The 22,634-nt window shown below is 36.4% G+C and overlaps 2 protein-coding genes across 4 annotated transcripts in view; one reads left to right on the top strand and one right to left on the bottom strand.

Moving 5' to 3' along the window:
- Positions 1–22,634, top strand: part of Dmtf1 (cyclin D binding myb like transcription factor 1) — a 44,010-nt gene that overhangs the window by 15,567 nt on the left and 5,809 nt on the right. The window contains exons 5-14 of one of the 3 annotated variants that reach the window (XM_055612570.1): positions 3,486–3,580; positions 8,449–8,563; positions 9,393–9,469; positions 13,232–13,389; positions 14,600–14,632; positions 15,503–15,612; positions 17,469–17,697; positions 18,757–18,908; positions 20,186–20,395; positions 22,493–22,578. In XM_055612570.1, coding sequence (XP_055468545.1) covers positions 3,486–3,580; positions 8,449–8,563; positions 9,393–9,469; positions 13,232–13,389; positions 14,600–14,632; positions 15,503–15,612; positions 17,469–17,697; positions 18,757–18,908; positions 20,186–20,395; positions 22,493–22,578 — 1,265 coding nt within the window. Of the gene's footprint in view, positions 1–3,431; positions 3,581–8,448; positions 8,564–9,392; positions 9,470–13,231; positions 13,390–14,599; positions 14,633–15,502; positions 15,613–17,468; positions 17,698–18,756; positions 18,909–20,185; positions 20,396–22,492; positions 22,579–22,634 lie in introns of all 3 variants that reach the window. The other 2 variants (XM_055612573.1, XM_055612571.1) reach the window with 2 other exon arrangements.
- The window catches only part of Tmem243 (transmembrane protein 243), a 34,326-nt gene continuing 21,209 nt past the window's right edge, over positions 9,518–22,634 (bottom strand). The window contains exon 4 of the mRNA XM_055612578.1: positions 9,518–9,954. Coding sequence (XP_055468553.1) covers positions 9,793–9,954 — 162 coding nt within the window. The 3' untranslated portion in view covers positions 9,518–9,792. The remainder of the gene's footprint in view (positions 9,955–22,634) is intronic.

The following is a 22,634-nucleotide window of genomic DNA, read 5'->3' on the forward strand; positions in this document are numbered from 1 at the left end:
ACACAGCATACTCAGGCCCACAGGATAAGTAATGTTCAGAGAGAAGTTCATAGCAGAAAATGCCTACATTGAAGAAAGAGTCACATAACCAGATGGTACACTTAAGTACCTACCAAAACAAGAATAAATTATAAGGGAAGACATAACAAGTACCAGATCAGATAGAAACAAATTGGATCCTAAAAAAAAACAATATAAAAGTTCAGGTGAACAGCTAACTTGTGAAAGCATGTATATAAGGTGAATTGATAAATCATTAGATTAATCAGAAAAGACTCAAAATCAGAGACCAAATGAGAAATTATAATTGACACAACAGAAATACAAAGAATTAGAGATAACTGTTTGTAAACAACTCTGTGCCAAGAAAAGGGTAAACCTCTAAGTGAGTAAACTTTGTGGACACATATACCAAAATTAAAACTTATAGAAAGAAAATTTGAACAGACCAATAACAGGTAATGAGATAACACTTCTCACACCAAGCAGAATGAATGACTAATTAGAGTGTTGACAAGAAAAAGGGGGAGGGGAGCTCTTGCACACTGTTGGTTGAACTATAAGTAGAGCCATCCTGGAAAACAGTGTGAGGGTGGTTCCTGGAGTAGAATTAATAGGTGATTGATCTATCGAGATGCCTTAATTTCACATTCCCATGATTATAGCACTGTTCACAGTAGCCAGAATATGGCTTCAGCCTGGGTGTCCACCCACAGGTGAAGAAAATGTGGTACATGGACATTGTGAAATACTAATTTAGACAGAAAAGAAAGTGGCTGCGTTTAAAGCAGCAGCATGTCTTGGGTGAAGTAAGCCAGGCACAGGAGCTAAAGGTTGATTTCTTGCATGTAGGCAGAAAAATGAAGGCTGCTGAAGTTGAGAAGGGTGGGAATAGGGAGGAGGTAGAGAAAAAGGTACCAGGATGCAATTACTTGGGAGGGTGTGGATTGTAGTGCTGTGTGATGAAGTAGAACACTGGTGTTCCCTGTGCAGGGAATTGGATACTTCCTGTACTGGACTTGGGGGAACATGAAATGCTGCATCTCACACTAAAAGCATTATTTGCTATACTCTATACAGGTCAATTAGTATTGAGCCTTATGTTTAACTAAAAACCCAGGTTTTACATCCTTTTAAAGCTGATGAGAAAGTTCTCATTTTAGTCATTCTAGCTCACTGCTTCCTTTGTGCTCAGCTGCCAGTGCACATATGCCATTTTTACTCACAGTGCCATGTTAATTCCCTGTAGGTTTGGTGATCCTTTTGAGACCCCAATAACTCACTCTTTTTCTTCTCCATTTCCTTTTCCCTTTTCTGCTCTTAGGTCATGTGTTACTGGTGTGCATTTGTGGACTTTCAGACTTGTTTCCTCCTATTGCTTTTTCTTTCCAGTGCAGTCCCTATGTAGTACTCCAATCATTCTTCTCAGTACTGAACCCACTGACTATTTTTATTGTCCCTTTTTTGCTGTGTCCTTCCTCCCTTCTCCTTACCCAGTTGCAGTTTTGTGATTAATGATTATATTCACTGTCTTGCAATTGCTTTCAGATGCCTTTTCCTCCTTTCCTTTCATTGTTCTGTGGTAAAACTATAACCCTGTGTAAATTGGCCTTTGCCAGTGTATGATTAACACAACTATTGATAATTGAATGGCCCTAGAGAAAGGTAAGATGAACAATCTGACTTGACTCTGTCACTCACAAATGAGATATGTGATCTATCAGGAGATATCACAGAGACTTACTCATATTCTTTTTTCCTGTATCATATATCCCAAAATCTGACACCTCCATCCTTATTACTCAGAAGACAGCCTTGTTTTCTATTTCAGAGAAAATATACTGTACTTTCCATTACCACATCTGTCTTTGCCTATCCATGCATCCCAGTGTTCACCCTAGCTAACTAAGGCTTGCTCTTCCATTTACCAGCTCCATGTCTTTGCAGACTCCAGGATGTTATTGCAGTCTGTAGGTCTGTCTTCTGAATCACTAGTTGCTCATTCTCTATGTGGATGACTCCCATTAGTGTTAAACACATTTTTCTGCAAACTAAAGCCCTGAAGTCATTTTTTGACTACTGTCCAGTCACCTGTCCATGTCTTCTCTTATTTTTTTAAACAAACTCCAGAGTTTTATTCTTGACCAAAACTTGTTCCTAGGTCTCCAGAGGTCTTGTACTAAATCTAGTATTCTTTCTTTCTCTTTCTTTCCTTTCTTTCTTTCTTTCTTTCTTTCTTTCTTTCTTTCTTTCTTTCTTTCTTTCTTTCTTTCTTTTCTTTCTTTCCCTCTCTCCTTTTGATTTTGTCGTCTCAGTTAAAATCTTTTGTTCACAGTCTTCAAGAAACACCTTTCTCTGTTTTTCTTCTTATGTGTCTATCTTTTAGTTTGATTTGTGTACATCATACCGACCTTTAAATATGAATACTTCAGGGTTCAGACTCAGCTCTCAGAGTGCCTCTTCTGTTCTTACTCATTACTAGGTGGTCTAAATTGTGGCTTTTCTCTCCAGTGACGATGACCTCGCTTATTTTAGCCAGACTTCTCTTAGAAGTGCTTGGTACAGTAGAGCCACCTTCAGACTATTTCTGAATTTTGTAGATATCTCAGTCATTTTCTAGAAGTGTCTTCCTGAAATTTCTATGAATGCTTAATAGTAGTCTATTCATGTTGCTTAGATTTAAAAAGGGAGTTAAAATACCTGCCATCCTTGTCTTTTCAAGTTCTCACACATCTTATCTTGTCTTCACATCATACAGTTCCATCACCAACATACATTCACAATTTGAACTATTTATGCTTCCACCTAGTCCAAAACCACTGGCCTTTCTTTCATTACATCATTAGCCTCACTGTTCTCACTCGAGCCCTTCTACCCTTCAGATTGTTTTTCTCACAGCAGCTAGAGGAATCATGTTGAAATGAAGATTAGCTTGTATCATTTCCCTGCTCAGAATCATCCAGTGCTTTCTTGTCTCAGAGTTAAAGTTGTCATCTTTGCTGTGGCCTGTAAGGTCTCACACAGTCCCTTCTATTTCCTTCATCTGCTGTAGCAACAATGAACTTGATTATACTTGTGCCATTCTAAGCACACCCTATCACAAAGCCTTGTGCTTGTTTTAAAGTGCCTTCTGGAAGACACCGGCAAGACTTCCTTCCTTTGTCCCAAGTCACCCTACCTCTTATCTAAAATTTCAAACATACTGCTTCACTCTATCTCATTCCCTTTTCTGCTTTATTTTGTTCTAGGTTTATGAATATCACCCAACACAATATACTATTCATTACTAGACTATAAGCCCCATAAAAGGAGTTTCCTACCTGGTATTCATGTCCATTGAGCTATTTAATGTGCAGTATAATGATTGGTAAGAAGCATGTTAGGAAGTTAGATGATCACATTTTCTCCATGGGTTTTTTTTTTTTTATTAGGATAATTAGATCCTACGATTATTATTGTGGAGATGAATCATTATTTTCTTGAAGTTTCAGAAAATGATCAGAGCTTTGAGGTGACCATGACGGCAACCACAGAGGTGGCAGATGATGAACTTTCTGAGGGAACTGTGACACAAATTCAGGTATAGTACATCTTTTAAACTGGCTTCAGTGAGGAACATGGTTAATACACACAGCTTAAGTAAAAATTGATAAAGATAAACTTTGACAATATAGCAACAGTAAAACTAATGTAAGATCTGTCATTCAGGTTTCCAGTCCCCACATGTTGTAAGCAAACATGGATTCTTAATATTTGTTCCCTGTAGAGCATTTCCTAACTATTGGAATAGGACATGGTGGGTTTGCATTCATCTGTGTCTAGAGAGCTTGCTTGAGCTGTTAATAGCAGTGATTATGGTCATACAGTTCCATCTGGTGCTTTCCCATGTGCTGTGAGGTTAGCTAGTAGCCAGGCCTTACTATTCTCAATGTGAGCTTCTTTGCTGTCTTACATGGTCTGAATCTTAAATGTGTATGTATTCTAAATTTATGTCTACCTGATTGTGCCTTTTGCTTTTAGCTGGGCCTCTTCTTTGACTTCATATTTTCACTTACTAAACTATTTAATAATTTTGAATTAGAAACATCTGAATATTTTTATGAAACATCACAGTAGTCTTTCACTTAAGAATAAGCATTCCAGTTGATATGTAATGTTAGGAACAGAGAACACCTCAGACCGTGCTCTGCTTCAGTTAGCAGGACATTTTTCCGCTCTCTTAAGTTAGCAGAAAAGTGCTTTCTTCAGAATGGAGCTTGTCGAATCACTCGTTTTTTTTTTATCTGTATTTTTATGAACTTTATATAAGAAATCTTACAAATAAAATAAACATCACATACCAAAATTAACCAGATGCACAGTCTGTACATTTTGATGAACTTCTGTCTAGCTGGAACAGCCATTCTGAGCTGTGGTGCTTCAGGGTGGATTTTACACTTTATGTACTTACCACCAAAAACAAACAAACAAAAAATCTACATCAGAATGAGAATAGGAAACTAGCTTTATATCCTCTTTCATAACTCATGTTCATTACTTGCATTTCGTCTTTTCTCATTATATTCGGCCTTTCTTACTCTCCTTTCTATGTTATACTTTACTGACATGTATGTTCATTTAGATATAATATTGGCCAGATTCTTCTGAGATTGTATGGTCTCACTTGATTTACATTCAGAGCCCTTCCATTTTCCTGCAGAGTTTGTTATTTTCATTTTCTTTAGAGCTGCATAGTATTCTATTATAAATTTTCATTATCTAGTATTATTTCAATTGATGTTAAAAAGGCATTTGACAAGTCTTAACATGTCTTCATGATAAAAGGTCTGGAGACTTTAGGAATACACTTAAAATGAAACACACTTCAAGAAAAAAATAAAAGCTTTATACAACAGACCTATAGCCAACTTTATATTAAATGGAGAGAAACAGATCATTTCCTCTGAAGTTAGAATGAGGCAAGAATGCCAACTCCCCTTTATTATACTGTGGAGTGCTTGAAGTTTCAGCTGTTAGAAAGGCAGAAAGGATGGAAATAGAAAGGGAAGGCATCAAACTTTCCTCACATAAATTTTTTACTTAAAAGACTCTATTGAGTGCATTACATCTAACCAAAGGTAAAAGACTTATACAACAAAAACTTTTAAGATACTGGGAAAAGGCAGTCACTAAAACTAGACAATGAAAACACAGACCTTGTTCCCCAATTGGCCAAATTAATACCACGAATGTAGCTATACTACCAAAATCAATTCATAGAATTAATGATGTCATATTTCACAAGATTATTAAAAAAAAAAAAAAAATACATTCCAGGGAGATTTGGAAAGAAAAGAACTCTTCTTCACTGTTAGTAGGGGCATAAATTAATACAGCTGTTGTGGTAATTAGTTAAGAGATTAGTAAAAAAATAAAATCAAAATAGAACTTTCATTTGACCCAGCTGTTTCACACCTAAGCATATACCCAGAGAGTTCATACTGAACCATAAAGGTATTTACCCCATGTTTATTGCTACTCACTTCCTATAGCAAAGAATTGGAATCAACCTAGTTGTCCATCAGCATTCTAAATTTAAAAACTACATAAGCTCACTTTCTGTTCAGTTTCAGAATGATAAAAATAACTATGTGGTTTGATTTGCAACCTGATTACTGTAAGATTGCATATTGACAAGTTTTTTGCTTTTCTTTGCTTGTTTTTTGTTGTACTTGGGTTTTTTGTTGTTGTTGTTAATTTCTATTGGGAGTTGTTTTGGTTTGTTTTTTTTTCCAAGATAGGTTCTTCTCCTGGGACTAGCTAAGTAGACCAGGTTGACCTCAAAGAGATCTCTGCCTCCTTGAGTACTGGGATTAAAGGTGTGCACCACTACCACCCAGCTTCTTTGTTTTCCTTTCCTTTTCTTCTTTCTCTCTTTGTATGTCTCTCTTTTTTCGTCCTTATTATTTATTTATTTGTTTGTTTATTTGTTTATCTATCTGTTTGTTTGTTTGTTTGTTTAGTGTGTATAAGGGTAAACTGTGCACTTGGAATGCCTTTGGAGGCCAGAAGCTGATGAATACCTGAAACTAGAGTTACATAGAGTTGTGAGCTGTCATGTGGATGCTGGGAACCAAACCTGGATCCTCTGGAGAACATCAAGTGCTCTTATCTCCTGAGCCATCTCTAGCCCCAAGCAGAGTAATTTTTAAGTTGTTCCACCCTAATCCTGTAATTATCAAAAAATTGATTAAAAATAAAAAACAAAAGCACACTAATAAAACCTGGGTAGTTTTAAGATTTCTTTACAAAGTAGTATAAAATAGAGCAAAGTGTTACAAAACTTAATATGTATATGTTGAGAATATATTAGTGAACTTCAGTCTCTTTCTGTTCTTACTTAGTAAACTCATTGTTACTGACAGTGTTGAAGCTAGCTACCAATTGCTAGCTACCAATTAATAATTTTTCCCCTGGTAGTTATTCACAATGACTTCATCACATTAACTCTTCATCAGGAAGGTTTGAACTGTACTGTATTAACTGCCCCAAGAAAGCAGTTAATCCATGACAGACTTAGTCCTAAAATTTAGGTAGAGTGAGTTCTGCTCTACAGTTAGTTTTTAGAGGGGGAGTCAACTCTTGTGGAACTGATGAGTTTTTGTTTTGTGCTCTTTTCTGAGAAGAGTCTCACTCTAGAGCCTAGGTTGACCTCAAATTAGCAGAAGTTCTCTTCCCTCAGTCTCACATGGTAGGATAACAGACATGAGCAATTCTCAAAACTGGGCATTATATGTGTTTAGGTCTTTTCAGAGGTATTTCAATAGTGTATAGTACCTATGTTGGATCTTAACGAACTCTACTTGCCTTAGGTGATATCTAGTCTATCTCAGTTCTCAGCTTTATAAAACTTCCTTTTAGTCTTAAAAAAAAAACTAAATGTATGACACAAGTTAAAACTGTTAAGACTTGTTATCCTTGTTCCATTAGTTTTCTCACATACTTAAATGTACCTGTTTGTTATATGCATGTGTGCACATATGCATGCTACAGCAAACATACGAAAGTAAAAGACAACTTGTAGAAGTAGAGTCTTTCTACAGTATGCGTTCTGGAATTGAATTCAGGCCAGCAAGTTTGGTGGCAAACAGTCTTTACCTTGTGAGCCATCCCACTGCATGTCCAGTGACTTCTAGCTAGATGTAAATCACCTCCACAAACAGACAGTTGAAAAGAAGGCAAGCTTAGACATGGCTCTTCTCTTTGTGCTCTGATCTTTCATTGACAGCTTGTCTGTTTCTGAGAAAAAATGGGATTCAGTTCCTCTTCAGATTACAAGTTCAGTTTCTGTTTATAAAAGAAACAATCCATTCATTCTTGGAACTTCCCTCCAGGCAGTGACTTAGCCTTGTAGTTTATTCAATCCAGAAACTAAACTGAATGACAGTTATTCTTGTGACTTTCCTTACCCTTATGTGTCTGTGACAGTCCCGTACATATGGTAGCACTATTATCAGGTTTATCCTCTTTACAGTATAGTTCCCTTTAAGCCCACAGTCAAGTCTGTGTTCTATGTCTACTTAATTTGAATATATTAAAACTGTAGCCAATGATGAGTGCATAGATATCTCTATAGCCACAGTGATAATATCACATCATAGTTCTTTGAGAGGAGCATATACTATTAAAGGTATGAATCATCTTCACAGGCCAACACAAAATTACCAGTAGGTAAAGTAGACAGTGATTTTTGCAGTATTTTTTTTATTTAGTCTGATAATGTTTCATGAAGAAAGTAGACTATAGAGGAAATCACCTCTGAGGACATTAGCCAGTCACAATACCCAAAGATAGGAGAGCTCTTTATCCTCTCTGAAAACATCTGATACCAAAGAAAAGAAAAGAAAGAAATCTGATAAGGAAAAGCTCATTTTGCATACAAAGATAGCCCAATGACTTTGGAATATCTTTTTTTGTTTGGTTGGTTGTTTTGGCTTTTTGAGAGAGGCTGTCACTGTACAGCTCTGGCTGTCTTAGAACTCACTATATAGAACAGGCTTCAACTCACAGAGATCCGCCTGCCTCTGCCTTGGCCTCCCGCCTCCTGCCTCAGCCTCAGCCTCAGCCTCTTTAGTGCAGGGATTAAAGGTGTGCACCAGTGCACCTGGCTTGGAGCATTTCGTTTTCATTTTTGGATATAGGATCTCAACATATAGCCCAGGCTGGCAAACTCAAAATCCTCCTCCTTCAGCCTCCCAGATGCCAGGATTATAGGTATATGTCACAACACCCATCTTCCTATAATGATTTAGGTAATGCAGTATTAGCCTGGAATATAAAAGGTGGTATGCACACAAAAGTGAATTATTATGTTAGACTTAATAAGTCCTGGAATCAACATACGTGACTCAACTTGGCTATTAAATCAAGCTCCCCCATTCTCTCTCTCTCTCTCTCTATCTCTCAAAGATATTACAGAATGATCAACTAGATGAAATATCTCCATTGGGTACTGAGGAAGTTTCAGCAGTTAGCCAGGCATGGTTTACAACTAAAGAAGACAAGGATTCTCTCACTAACAAAGGTAAGGCAGACTGAATTTTGGGTTCTAATACCAGAAGCCATAGGTCTAGAAAGGCTTGTTGACATCAAGATTTTGAATTGCGGATTTATTGGTGGGACTGAGTAATGTAATCTTTCTAATGGGTTTAAATGTTAGTCTGAAGGATACCATAAGGCCATTTATTTTACAGTAAATTTTATAGTAAGTTTTTTATTTATTATTTTTTGAACACATATAGCATGGTGGCTATCTAAGAGGCTACGAGTTATTACTTTTTTAAGAGGAGAAAGTTGGTCAGTCTTTACTTTGGAAATCCCTTAGAAGCTTAAGGTGGGGTAGCACTTTCAATGCTTTGCTACTCACCAGCACAGCTGGGGTAAGCTGTTATCAAAAACCAAAGAAATGCAGTATCTGTCCTACTCTAAGGAAAAGAAGCAGAGATGCATGAATGATCTCAACTGCTATACAGTGAATACTTATTAACGACCCATTCACCTTGCGTCCAGTTTAGTATGTTTACTTAGCTGCAGAATCTTTACTGCTTGTTCTTTTTGCCTGTAAAAATAATTTTTTAATGAAAGAAATCTTTGAATATAATTTGACTCTCCTTCCCTTTGTCTCAGCAATTTATGCTTCTGAAAGAGAAGTAGTACTTCTCTTTTGTCATTAACTTCATTCAGTAAGGTTACCACCTGCGGACATTTCAGATGAATGGAAAGCTAGACCAGCCCAGGTCTCGTCCCAGTGGCAATTTTCTCACAAGGAAATCTGTTGTATTTTATTCCTCTCAAAGGGTAACATTTTGTGTAATATTTCTTTGAATTATATTATATTAATATTCCTTTCAAAGGACATAAATGGAAGCAGGGGATGTGGTCCAAGGAAGAAATCGATATTTTGATGAACAACATCGAACGCTACCTGAAGGTACCCATGATAGAGTTTTCATGGTTCATTACTTTGCTTACTGATGATAGCAACAATATCCAGGTAGTATTTTGTGTGATTATTATGAATGTCTCATTGGTTTTCATAACAGAAGGTTGATGCCTTAATAATTTTGAGGTCTGTGATTATAATATTATATTTTTAAACTGATTTTTAATTTTAACCATAAAATAGCGTTAGTTACTAGCTGAAATTTAGACAGAAATCTTCATACCGTCTTGATTTGTTAAGTTCGTGTTAAAATGGCTACCCGAAAGCCATTTTTTCAGGGCTTGTCCACGCCCAAGGGTTTGCATCTTCTTTCAGTTTACATCATAGTAGTTCCATTGCTTTTTAAAATAAGCAACCTTAAGTTCATTTGCATAGCTTGTTATCTTGCAATCCATGTCATCTTTACTAAATGTCCATTGAATGTTGAAATTTTGAGGAGTCACTGGAGACAGAAGCTTCTTAACAGGTACTAACTAGGGAAAAGAAAACAGTGAGGAATTATGTGAGGTTTTCATATGCAAAGCACTCAAGCCAGGGTGTGCATGAATTCAGGGTTGTCATTGCTAATGTCATTAACCCTTTAAATGGAAACAAGATAGTAGTTCTGGGTCGTTGGCATCAAGGTCAAGTCAAATGATTAGAACTTTATAGAAATGGGAAGTAATGAAGCTAAAGAAAAGCTGATTGGTGGTTTAGCTAAGTGGTAGATTGGTGGTGGATAGCCATATTCTACTATAGAATCCTCCTTAGAGCCTTGCTGCCTTACCCTTGAGGTGGAGTTAGATTCAGATGTTTGCTGTAGATCTCCAGCACTGCTTGGGGTAGCAGCGTATATGCAGTCTTTATTTAGCTGTTGTCATTATTTGACACATATAAATACATTGTTGCCTACCACATCTATATTCCTAAGCTGAATTCTATCTGCAGATTTCCTAAGGAAAGCTTTGTAAACTGTAAAGAGCTTTTAAAAAATCTTTCTTTATCAGTTCTTTACAATTGATGAATGGAAGTTCTTTCGCCAAGTTTATTTTGAAGAAACAATAACAAAACAAAGTCAGTAAATGTTGAGACTAAGTTAAAAGTTGTCCACTGGTCACTCACATACACTGAAAGTGAAGCTGGGGGTTGCTGTAGGGCAGTAATCAATGCCTCCCTGGTAGGAGGTAGCATGGGGTGCCAGAAAATGATAAAAGCTTAGATACAGCAGTAAAACATGGTTAAGAAACACCAGATTTGAAAAATTAAAATGGTTCTAAGCCTAGCAGATTTGAGTACACGATCTCCAAGGACCTTTCCATTTTAGTGATCCTGACTAAGATTCGCCATTTGAAATGGGCACATCAGTAGGCTAAGTGAGAATGACAGGAACTCAAGCTGCCAGTGGAAAGCAAATAAGCCGCCAGTACTCTGTTTGGAGTCCTAGTGAGGAGATGCTAAGGAACAGTTAGAACGAAATTTTGATTTTAGGTCCTTTGGAGAATAGAATTGATAGGAATGGCAGTGTTGAAAAGATTTGTCAGTCTTGGGAGGGGAAAAGATAATTGGTTTTTAATTTTCACAATGTGATGCTCTTAGAAAAATGTTGAGGAGCCACTTTTAAACAGCATTCTCATTGCTGAATGTCTGATAGTCCATATATTGGGCAAAATAATAAACAAAAGTAACTGTCACAAGCAAAAATGAAAAGGGCAAACATGCTTGATTCATGTTGTCCCACAGTGCCAAGTGCATAGGTGTTTGCTAAATCCTGGGCATAATGCCCTGAGATACGAAACTGAATAAATGGTAGAAAAGACTAAACTTTTTAGAAGATCTATGTAAATTATATATACTTGACATTTGTGTAAAAAGATAGTATTTTCTAAGTTGTTTCACATGCTCAGTATTGTGCTTTTGGGAAGCCATATTTCACTAAACAAATATGTTTCAGGTTGCTCATTACATAGAAATGCCTGTTTTAGGTTTATGCTGATTTTCAAGTAAAATAATTTTAGATACTAATTGACCATTATATTTCTTCATAAATTTCTCTTTGTATTTCCTACCCATTTTGCTGTGGGTTTTGTTTTGTTTCTGCTAGATGCTCATATATATGTTAAGGATTTATAGGTTGTTCATTACAGATAGCTTGTCAAAATTTAGGATCTGTCTCTTCCTTCTCTTTTAATAACATTTAATGGACAAACATTCTTAATTTCAGTATCAGTTTTTGTCTTTTTTACTTTGTTTTGCATGCTTCTATAAGATAGCATTTCATATGTATGAAATTTCTTATTTATTGTCCTGTTCACATTTTATAATTTTACATTTAATATTGATTTTATTCTCCCAACTAATGTAAGGTAGGGTTTCAGTTCTTTTTATGTGTAGATGACAGTTCCTTCAACATATTGTGTATGGTGTGAAATGTTTTTTTTTTCCCCCAACTTTTTTCCAGCTATCTTTTTTTATTCCCTGTACTGGTATAATGCTTGCTTAAATAGTAATGCCTGACAGGGAAAGTTCCTTCATGAATGTCTTGGTTATTTTTAGCCCTCTTCTCTTAAAAACTTAGTTTGTACAGAATGAAATCCTGATACAATTTCTATTGGAATTACACTGACTTTGTACAAGAATTATATTTTTTAATTCTATGTACCATGACTTTTATAAGCTTTGTATAGAAATGCAAATGTCTATTTGTTGGTTGATTTTATATTTGACAGTCTAATACAGAACTTTGTTGTTTTCTGAAAAAATGGGTTATCTATACCCATAACATTCTCTACAAATAAATTATTTTCAAGTATGTATTTCTAGTATGTACTTTTATCAGGTCAGCAGCTAACCCTGATTCAGCACAAGTTTTATCATTTATGAGTATTTTCTTCATATTTTGAAATTTGTCATTTTCTGTGAATGTGCTGATAGTCATCAGAGTAATAATTGTTTTAAAACTCAGAGACGCTTCTTCTGCTGGGATAGACTGCCATTGCTATATTAACTTTCTAATATAGTGGGATTTCAAGATCTATACTAATGAGTGAGCTCTACTCCTGGCCCCAGTATTAGTTTCTGAAATTAGTACTGAGGTTATGCTAGCCTAACAAAACCAGAAATTATCACCACAGTTATTTTCTCTTGAATATTTGTAGTGTTTGTTGATAATATCACTTGGACCTGGCACTTTCATTATGGAAAGATCAGTAGTAATGGTTTTTTTTTTCTTAATTATCTGGTTTTATTTTCTGGGTTTTTGTTTGTTTTCCAGAATCCGTTTTGGTAAGTTGACTGTTTTTAGGTGTTTGCTCATTTGTTCAATCTCTGCAGCATCTCTACTTAAGCCAGACTTTTTTCATTTCATTGTGTTTTTTTCTTGTGCCAGAAATGTATCATTTCAAAATTTATTTTTAATTCATCCTTTCTGAGAGCCAATTTTTAAACTTACTTTTCAATATATTTGACTGCTGCTGATTAATTTTTCTCTTTGATTTTCTTGTACCAGTTTCAAGTTTGTTTTTAATTTTTTTATAATTTTATATAAGTTAAACAAAAATTGAGTTGTTTGAATTGGATAGTTTATTTTTGTGCCTTTAAGTTTTACTTGAATAACTATTACAATATTTTTAAGCTTATATTTGAATTATTATCAGTAGAGTCTTTCTCGGAATGTCATTGTTGACCTTTAACATTAAAACTAGTTTAAAAGCATAGTATATCCACATTCATTGTATCCGAAATCCCTAAATCAAAGAAATGTAACCCATTTAGGCTCGCGGAATAAAAGATGCTACAGAAATCATCTTTGAGATGTCAAAAGACGAAAGAAAAGATTTCTACAGGACTATAGCGTGGGGGCTGAACCGGCCTTTGTTTGCAGTTTATAGAAGAGTGCTGCGCATGTATGATGACAGGAACCATGTGGGAAAGTATGAAAACTTGTCATGCTGCATGTTTTCATGTAACAAGTGGGAATGGTTAAGGAACTGTCACATTTTAGAGTTAATTCCTGAAGAAGCATCTGTGAATCATTGCTGATATATTATCCTATAAGTCTTAGTTATGTGGTAAAAGCTCATAATAAGGACTTTTTTATGAATTAGAATATAAACTACCTTACTTAGGTTAACTTGATTGAAATGACTATGTCAGAGTTTGCTTTGTAGAAATTAAACGTTGGGGTTGTTTGTAGGAAGTGTTACAGAAACTCCAAATTCATTGATAGTATTTGTTTCCTATTTGATTTGGGAATATAGTTTTTAAATAAAGCCGGAGTAGAAAAGAACTTAGGTAGTAATGATGACTAGATTTCTGCCAAAAGTGGCATTTACGGAAAAGGGTCGGGATGGTTCAAGGGAATGCTTCTGCAGTGTTGCCGATGCTTTCATCCCTGGGATTTTAGATGGCAGTAATGTGGCCTGATACGCTGTCGAGCTCCCAATCCAGGTTTTCCTCTAGCCTGACAGCGAGCTGCCAGTGAGAATACATTTGAAACCTGAAGGGAATCAAATTATGTCTTATTATTTTATGATGGTGGAAAAAAAAGATTTTGGGAGGGGGGGCTCAAGAATGAATGACTTAGCTAACTTTTCAAAAACCTTCCATATAGTACAACTGGTAACTTTTACAAAGCTGTAAAGCCTTATATAATTTTCAAATAAATGACTTTTTTAAAAAAATGCATTGGCTGTGGGAAAATAAAGAAAGAGATTACAGTATAGTATCTATGCCTGGCTAGAGAAAGTTGTTTTTGTTTTGTTTGTTTTTTTTTTTTTTTTTCTTTGCTGATCATATACTGTTATCTGTAAGTCTATTGGGGCGCTTGTAATTTCAGAGATCTAACTTTGAAATAAAGGAGTGTCTAGGTAACTCAAGGCAGGTAGATGTTTTAACTGTTGGATTTCCATAGAGAAAATGATATAGTATATATGTGTACCATAGCTAAAATTACTGGGGTGGGGGTTCTTTTAAGAATGCAGAAGCATTTCTTTTAACTTTTAAGAACCTACCTTAAAACACTTTACAGATACTATCCATATGCTGTGTGGTTTAATGTTCAGGTCTCTAAATAAAGCTGGTTTTTTGTAATGTTTTAAGCATTCTGTATTTAATTATTTTTCCATTGTTCTGAATTTCTAGATATACCCCTGAAGAAATTGAGAAGCTCAAGGAGTAAGTTTTCAATTCTATTTCTATGATTGTAATTGTTGGCTTTTTAACAGACTAGTGTAATTTCATCTAGCTATTAAAAGCATGAATTTCTTAGAAGGTTATATTAGCTCTGTCCATAATACACCAATTAGTCTCCTGTTGTCAGTCACCAGGTGCTTGCTGAGACCACTAGTAGGGGTTCCCAAAGAAATGAAATGGATATTTTCAGTGGCCTAAACACTACATTTAGGAAATTTATACCAGGATCAAAAGCTTGATATAAAACTATGACCTGGTGAATGTTCCCTTGAATGTCTGGGCTGCCTCTACCATGTAAGGGCTGTTGGATCTCCAGAAGCATGTTGCTTCATTGACCCAAGTCTAGAAATATAAAGTATGGTATGATGGACTATGTGTATCTGAAGATTGAAAGTAGAGTCTACTTATAAGGATCTGTTGGACTTTTTTAGGTGTCTGAAAATGCTTGTTAGGAATATGCTTTAACAGAAAAGCTCTGGGGCTTGCCTGGGAATTGTGTCAATAACCTAAGGGGAAATTTGGTCTTTCTTTCTTTCTTTTTTTTTTTTTTTTTTTTTTTTTTTTTTTTTTTTTTTTTTTTTTTTCTTTTTTTTCTTTTTTTTTAACACATATCCAAGTTATCTATTTTTTCTCTGACCCAGGAAAAGGGCAATTGCTGCCTGTTTTTTTTCACCCACAGACAACTGTGGACCCCAATAAAAGGCCACACTTTCAAACTTTGACTCTCAAAAGTATTGCTGCCCACAACTTCCAAACCAGTCAAAAGGGAAGAAGAAGAATGAAGAATAAATGATGAAATTAAAAGGGAGAAAACAGTTGAACCAAATGCTGATTGGCAGACTCTTGTTCTAGGCTCCGGATAAAACATGGCAATGACTGGGCAACAATAGGGGCGGCCCTAGGAAGAAGTGCCTCTTCTGTCAAAGACCGCTGCCGGCTGATGAAGGATACCTGCAACACAGGTACTGTGCTGCTGTGTGTTGGGGCCTGTCCCTGTCACTCTGTGAGCCTCCTACCTCTGCAGATACTGTATGCCACTCACCTTAATTCAAATAATCAGTTCCTAGTCTTTCTGCCCCTTCTCTCCCCCCATTTAATAGATAGAGCCAACTAGGTGTTTTGCTTCTAAATACAGTAACTCTGAACATTGTTAACAAGGATACAGCAAGCAACACTTCATTTTCAAAGAATTTGAGTGTAGCATGTTTCAGTTTTGTATCAATTCAGAACTGTTCCACTTGGAAACATGTTCCTTAAGGCATAGAAGTAGTTTGATGTAAACCCATCTAACTGAATTGACAACAACAGCCTATGTTTGTGAAAACACCAGGTACAGGAAAGTCCTATGTCAGTCAGGAAGAACCTGTGCATATTTTAGGGGTTTGTATATATTTTGTGGATCTCAAACTTGAATTATATTTTTCCATAAATAAATTAATGATTATTAGTATTTCAGTGTCCTGGCAAAATCACATATACCTATTAATATATACAGGTGTGCTGATGATGTGTCAAGCCTAATATTTGTGATAAACAGTGGTATATAGGAACTCTGCCAGTCTCTTAACTTTCTGAGTTTTACTTCCTCTGTTAAACAGGTTACAGTAGATGCTTGCATAGTCTCCTAAAGGATCCATAAGCCATGTTCAGCCTTTTCAGTGGGAAAAAAAAAGTTTTTTTCAAGCTTAGCTTCAGCTTCTCAGCAGTCTTTCTTTAGCCCCCCCCCCCTTACCTAACTAAGTGAAATCAAGACTACCTCTATCTCCCTCACCATTGTTACCACCAAAAAGATAGCAAGAATATGCGTGTCACTAGCTGGCATTCGTTCTTTACTGTGCTGGCTTAAGGAATGACGCAGGCGCTGTGTTTAGATGAGGCTCCAGAGGTTCTCTGCAACGCTCTAGGCAGTGTGTTACCGGTGTGTTAGCACAGCGTGGGCATTCTCTGACAGCAGCCTCACAGGCTGGCTTGCCAGCTTCCCTTTCATCCTACAGCATGGCTTTGGATGACGTCTCTCCCTGTGCCACAAGACAGCACTATCGTGTCTTCCCTCCTGCCACACTGTGCTGGGAGAGCGAGCTCTGCCCTGTCCATCCATGTTATCCCAATGAACACTCAGCAAATATTTGTTCTATGAGTGTGGTCTAGACATAAAGTTTTTTAAATTTCTAGAAAATTTTAGCAACTGGTGGCTAAAAAAGCAAAAATAAAGAATATTTTTTTAAGTTCATTTCTATATTTTTGCTCAAGCTTTATTACATAAAAAGACAAGAGAAACATTAGATTTTATTAAGCTTAGAGATTCAGAAAAAAGCAGGAATGAAAATGTGCATGATCAGTGTCGTAATTGACTAATATATAGTCACAGTGCCTTGGAAGTGGGATGGTACAAATAATGGTAGAATCTAGTTTTTACTGAAGTAGGTAAGTTCATCGATGTTAATTCCATTATCCTTTGTTATTTACTCTTAATAAGAACAACGTCTAAGTATGTTTCATTGTTGCTGCCAGAGTGGAGGGGGAATATCAATGCAGAGAGCCATCAATGAAGCTCCTCCCACTTATTTTTCTATAAAGGACTTGATACAACCTGAGGCTACATAATTTTCTGTAGTTATGTTTTAGGTAATATTTCTGTCCTTCAAAAGCCAGTAAATTATAATTCTAGTGAATACATGTGGTTTCTAAACTGAGTGCTGTTACAAAATAAGCAGATCAACAGAACTCCTTATATTTTGCATTTGTACCTGCACATAGAGGGCTGGGTCCTTGAATGACTGAGAAGATAGCAATGTAGTCTGGATGATTTCCTTTTCAGGGAAATGGACAGAAGAAGAAGAGAAGAGACTTGCAGAAGTAGTTCATGAGTTAACAAGCACGGAGCCAGGTGACATTGTCACACAGGGTGTGTCTTGGGCAGCTGTAGCTGAAAGAGTGGGTACCCGCTCAGAAAAGCAGTGCCGTTCTAAATGGCTCAACTACCTGAACTGGAAACAGAGTGGAGGTACTGAATGGACCAAGGAAGATGAAATCAATCTCATTCTAAGGTTGGTATCCCAAATCTTTCAGCAACAAGAGCCTGCTTTGTTACTGTAGACACTACTTGATTGACTTTCCTCTTGATTTCTTTGAATTCGTAATGAAAAGCAGCCTTTCCATGGACAGCTATGTTTATGATCCTGCATACTGTATATTGAGCTCTTAGATCCTTCCTTTATTGTTGACTTAGTTAGTGCCCAAGCAAAGTAGCAGGTTGAAGAGGCAGAGACTAGGTGGTAGCAGCGCAGCTCTTCCACTGTCCTGCCAGTACTCAGTCCTAGCCTGTGGGAACATGGTAGATAAAGGGGTCTCCAGTCTTTGTATCAGTCCTCAGTTCCTATGCTAAGGTTGGCAGGAAGGACCTAGTCTTAATAGTCACACACACATACACACATCAAGTTAGATCAAAGTAAATACCCCTGCCTCACACAAATTCAAAAGAGAGCTTTGGGATAAGGGTGGCAGGGGCATAAATTTGGTTTTCAATTTGTTACAACCATAAAAACTAACGAACAAAACATGGCAGGAAAATCTTCAGAACATCGGAGTTAGAGTTCTGACTGCTCCATGTCAGACATCAAAGTCATTGTGACAGAAACCTAGGAAATAGACTTTTAGAACCTCAGATTTAATTGTATTTGTTTTTTGTTTGGTTTTGTTTTTAATTTTTCTCAACTGAGTTATTTTTATATATAGTGAACTTCTAGACATGTTTGGTTTCTTTCTAAATGGAAAAGCTCAAAGCCAACTAATAACTTATTAAAAGCAAACTATAAGACATTGCAGCACTGTCAACTAAACCTGCTCTTTATCTGGTTATAATCTTTAGCCTGCTCCCTTTCCTTCACGGTGCTCAATCTGCTTCTAGCCATTTACAGTTTAGTTACCTGGCTGCACTTTAGCTTTCCTTAGCTCTTAGGCTTACTTGCACTGCTGGAGTCCTTTTTCTTTAATAATGGTACCTCGTTGGCATAACCTACCATTGCGGTATTGCTGGTCTTATCACCTTTAAGAGGAGGATTTATGAATTTATTTAAGATCTGATAAATTTATTTTATAATCTGTAGGATAGCAGAGCTTGATGTAGCCGATGAAAATGACATAAACTGGGATCTTCTAGCTGAGGGATGGAGCAGTGTCCGCTCACCACAGTGGCTTCGAAGTAAATGGTGGACCATCAAAAGGCAAATTGCAAACCATAAGGATGTTTCATTTCCTGGTAATGTATTAATTGCTTACAGTATTACTCCTGGAGAAAAATTAGTAGTTAGAGCTCTTTACCTCAAGTAAAGGCTGTTACAGCAGATTTTCACTTAAACTGCCCTGGTTCGTTGAGTAGTTGTCCTTTCTGCCCTGGAGAAGAATACATGTGATTTCTAATTCCCAAATCCTATAAGGGGAGGGCACATTTACACATATATGTTCTTGTTCTTCCACATAAACTATAAAAAGGAAACAAATTTTACGTGGTTTCATTTAGTACAAACCTTTCTCAAAAATGAGTTGTATATTTTTAAATATCTTGGCTAAATTTATTTGGAGAAAAATCTGGCACCCTATTTTATAGAAAAGAGGCTCTATGGGTTTCTAGTTTTGTTAGTAAACCCAGGGATCTTAAATTGGATTTGCTTAAAGACGTTTGTTTTTTTTGTATTTATGTGCTAGCCTAAGTTACAGAGTCTGCTCTAGGTTATCAAACTCGTTTCTCTTCTTGATGCACTCCAACTTGCAGTTTTCAAAGGAGAATTCAGTGTTGAGGGACTTGAACTCCCAGTTACAGAAGATCAGTGTAGATTATCATGAAAGAGCAAAAGCTGGACATCATGGTTCATACCTGTTATCCCAGCGCTTAGAAAGCAAAGGCAAGCGATCACTATAGGCTGATACACTGCCCCCTCACACCTGCCAAAAAGAGCAACATCTAGAGTGAAAGACCTTACATATTACTATTTGTAGTCAAGTGCAGCCCTTGAGTCATTGGTGGGAGAATGTACACTATTCATTTCAAAATAAAACAGTGTTAGCATCACCAGTAGTCTTCCTAAATAATTCTGCCAGAAGACTAGGATACAGAAGATGGTCTCTTTCCATTCCCTTAACCATGTCCACCCATTTCCATTTTGTTATAGTTCTGATAGCAAGAACAGTATGATTTTAGTATTTTCAAAATCTGGGCAGGCATGGTGGCACATGTCTCTAAGTCCAGGCTGCTTGAGGGGCTGGGTTATAGGATCCATAGGTCCAACAATTGGAGACCAACCTGGGCAACATAGCAAGACCACTCCCATCTCCAAAAAAAATTTTTAATCCTTTTTAATCTGTTAGATGGATGTTAGTTTTAATACTTTTATTATTTTGACAGTTCTCACATGCAGTATACAATTATTTACTCCAAATACTTTCCCTCCTTACCCCCTCCCACCCTACTTCCCTTGTTGCTTAGATGGTGGTCTGTCAGAGAGTCAATGTTCTTTTTGTCTACCCATCTCCCTTCAGTCTTAATAAAAGGTCTTAAACAGTTACATGAGAACCAAAAAAACAACCCAGTGCTTTTGGAGACTAAATCAGGATCTGGAGTTCCAAACAGTAATTGCAATTCCAGTGTACAGCATGTTCAGATCAGAGTCGCCCGCTTGGAAGATAATACAGCCATCTCTCCAAGCCCCATGGCAGCGTTGCAGATTCCAGTCCAGATCGCCCACGTCTGTAAGTGTTGGCACCTCAAGACTCCTTGCCATTGGGCCTTATATGATCTAGTTAATGGCTCCAATGCCTTTTAGTCTTCTAGAGTGTTGATGGAAATTGAATTGGGAGATCTAAGGCATTTTATGTTTAACTCAGTTAACATTTACACAAGAATGAATGTGACAAGAAGCTCAGCCACCTAGCAATTAAGTATTTCTAAATCATCTTTCTAGATTTTATACTTAAGGATTTTATAGAAATTAATTAAATATACATCTAATTCACTGATGATTAAAAACTTCCTAAAAAGTTAGCAAGCAGAGAAATAGTGTTCAGTATGACATGAAATCATTGTGTTAAAAAAAAAAAATTACTAAAAAATTAGTCACCGAGCAGAAAAATAGTGTTCATTGTGACATGCCATTTATAATTTATCCAGAATGCAAACAACATAGGGTGGATCTGAGATAGTGTATTTTTAAAATAGGCTTGTTATAAAGGTTGAAAAAAAACTAAGGTAGTAAAGGGCCAGTTTGATAGAGGGAAGTGTTTCTAGTCTCTCAGATATTTGTCTATCAGTTCTGTGCTTAGAAAAATGCAGGAACCCAGCAATATAGCATGAGGAATGATTTTTCACTTAAACTCCAAGTTTACCTTCCTCCTCCCCCCCTTTCTGACATTTCTTTGATTATAGTAACAGAAACAAGTTCCAGTTCTTGGAACCATCTTTCTTCACCATAGACCTCCCTCCCCCCCCCCCCTTTTTTTTTTTTGGTGGTGGTGGTGGTCCTACATGATGCTGTTTGCCTATGAAAAGATTATTGCCCAATAGTACACACTTGATATTTACACCTGGGCATTTTATTATTTACTGCACTTTGAGTAGCTCTTTGCAGGACACCCTCCTATCACAACATGCTCAGTGTTTCTTGACTTCATTAATATGATCTTAATACTTCTTTCTGTCATTAGGATAAACGTAAAAACACACAGCATTTCCAAATGCACCCTCTTGATGCCCTGGTTGAGAAACAATGGACACCTATTGATACTGTGACCACCATATGTCTGTATATTCAATGACTATCCAAGTTACCTTTGGGGCTGCACTTTCCTTGAGTGGGTGAAGCCCTGTGCTTGATCACCAGTACCACAAAACAAAGCTACTTTAGAAACATTTAAACTAATTACTCATTATTTGGCCCTCCTTTTTGTTTATTTTATAGTTGAAGAATTGCAAAGTAACAAAGTTTCTAGTCTAAATAAATATGTGAGTTATTATTGACTGTAAATCATACGTGGAGAGTATGAGCCACCACCAGGATAACACTATTAAGATAGCAAATATTTTGTAAATGGAACCTAATAATTCATACCATATCTTTTAATAGAATTTTCTTACTTCCAACAAGATACCTGAGTATAGTAAGAGTACTGTATCCTGTCATTATTGTTAGCATTCTGACCACCATCTCTCGATTCTGCTCATTAGACCCTCTCAAATATAGTCTTCTGAAAAAAATATTATCATAAATTCTTTGGTTTTAAAATTGCTTTTGCTCCTCATAACAACTCTATATAAGTAGGACAGATAAAATCTGAATGTTAAATTTGGATTAAATTACTTTTTGGCCATGGAAGAGGCAGTGTTACTAGAACTAAATACCTAATGTTATACATCGATAATGCTTATTAAAATTTCCAGAAAATTTTGTTATTCTTTTTTTTTTCTCTTTCCAGATTAGCCTTGGTGTGTTCCTCTTACTTCTTGACACTTGAAACACTTTCTGATACACACCAAGAGTTATCAGCAAACCTCTTGTATGGTTCCAACAGTATCTTTGGCTTTATGAGCCTTATGTCGTCACTGTTGCATTCTATAAAGTATGAAAGCAACCATGTTAAAAAATAAATGGTAGGCATGACTGTTTTAGTAAAGTTGGCAGTGGGCTAAAGTTAGCTATTTGGGTATGTCTGATCTTTGTGCCATCCCAGATAAGTCCATGCTATAACTTCAGGTTTGCAGGCATTATTCAAAATGCAGTTTCTTTCAAAACAGCTGCATCCATTGGAGAAACATCACAAAGCATTTTATTATTGTGCTTGTTCTTACTACAGCTTCAACAGACTCCCCTGCTGCTTCTGTTGACTCAGAAACAATAACACTAAACAGTGGAACACTACAGACATTTGAGATTCTTCCAGTGAGTAATGCTTCAGATTATAGTTATTGGCTGTTCTTATGCAAAACAAAGATCGG

Source organism: Psammomys obesus, unplaced genomic scaffold, assembly GCF_907164565.1.
Source record: "Psammomys obesus unplaced genomic scaffold, mPsaObe1.curated_primary_1811, whole genome shotgun sequence".
In the NCBI taxonomy this organism is placed as follows: Eukaryota; Metazoa; Chordata; class Mammalia; order Rodentia; family Muridae; genus Psammomys; species Psammomys obesus.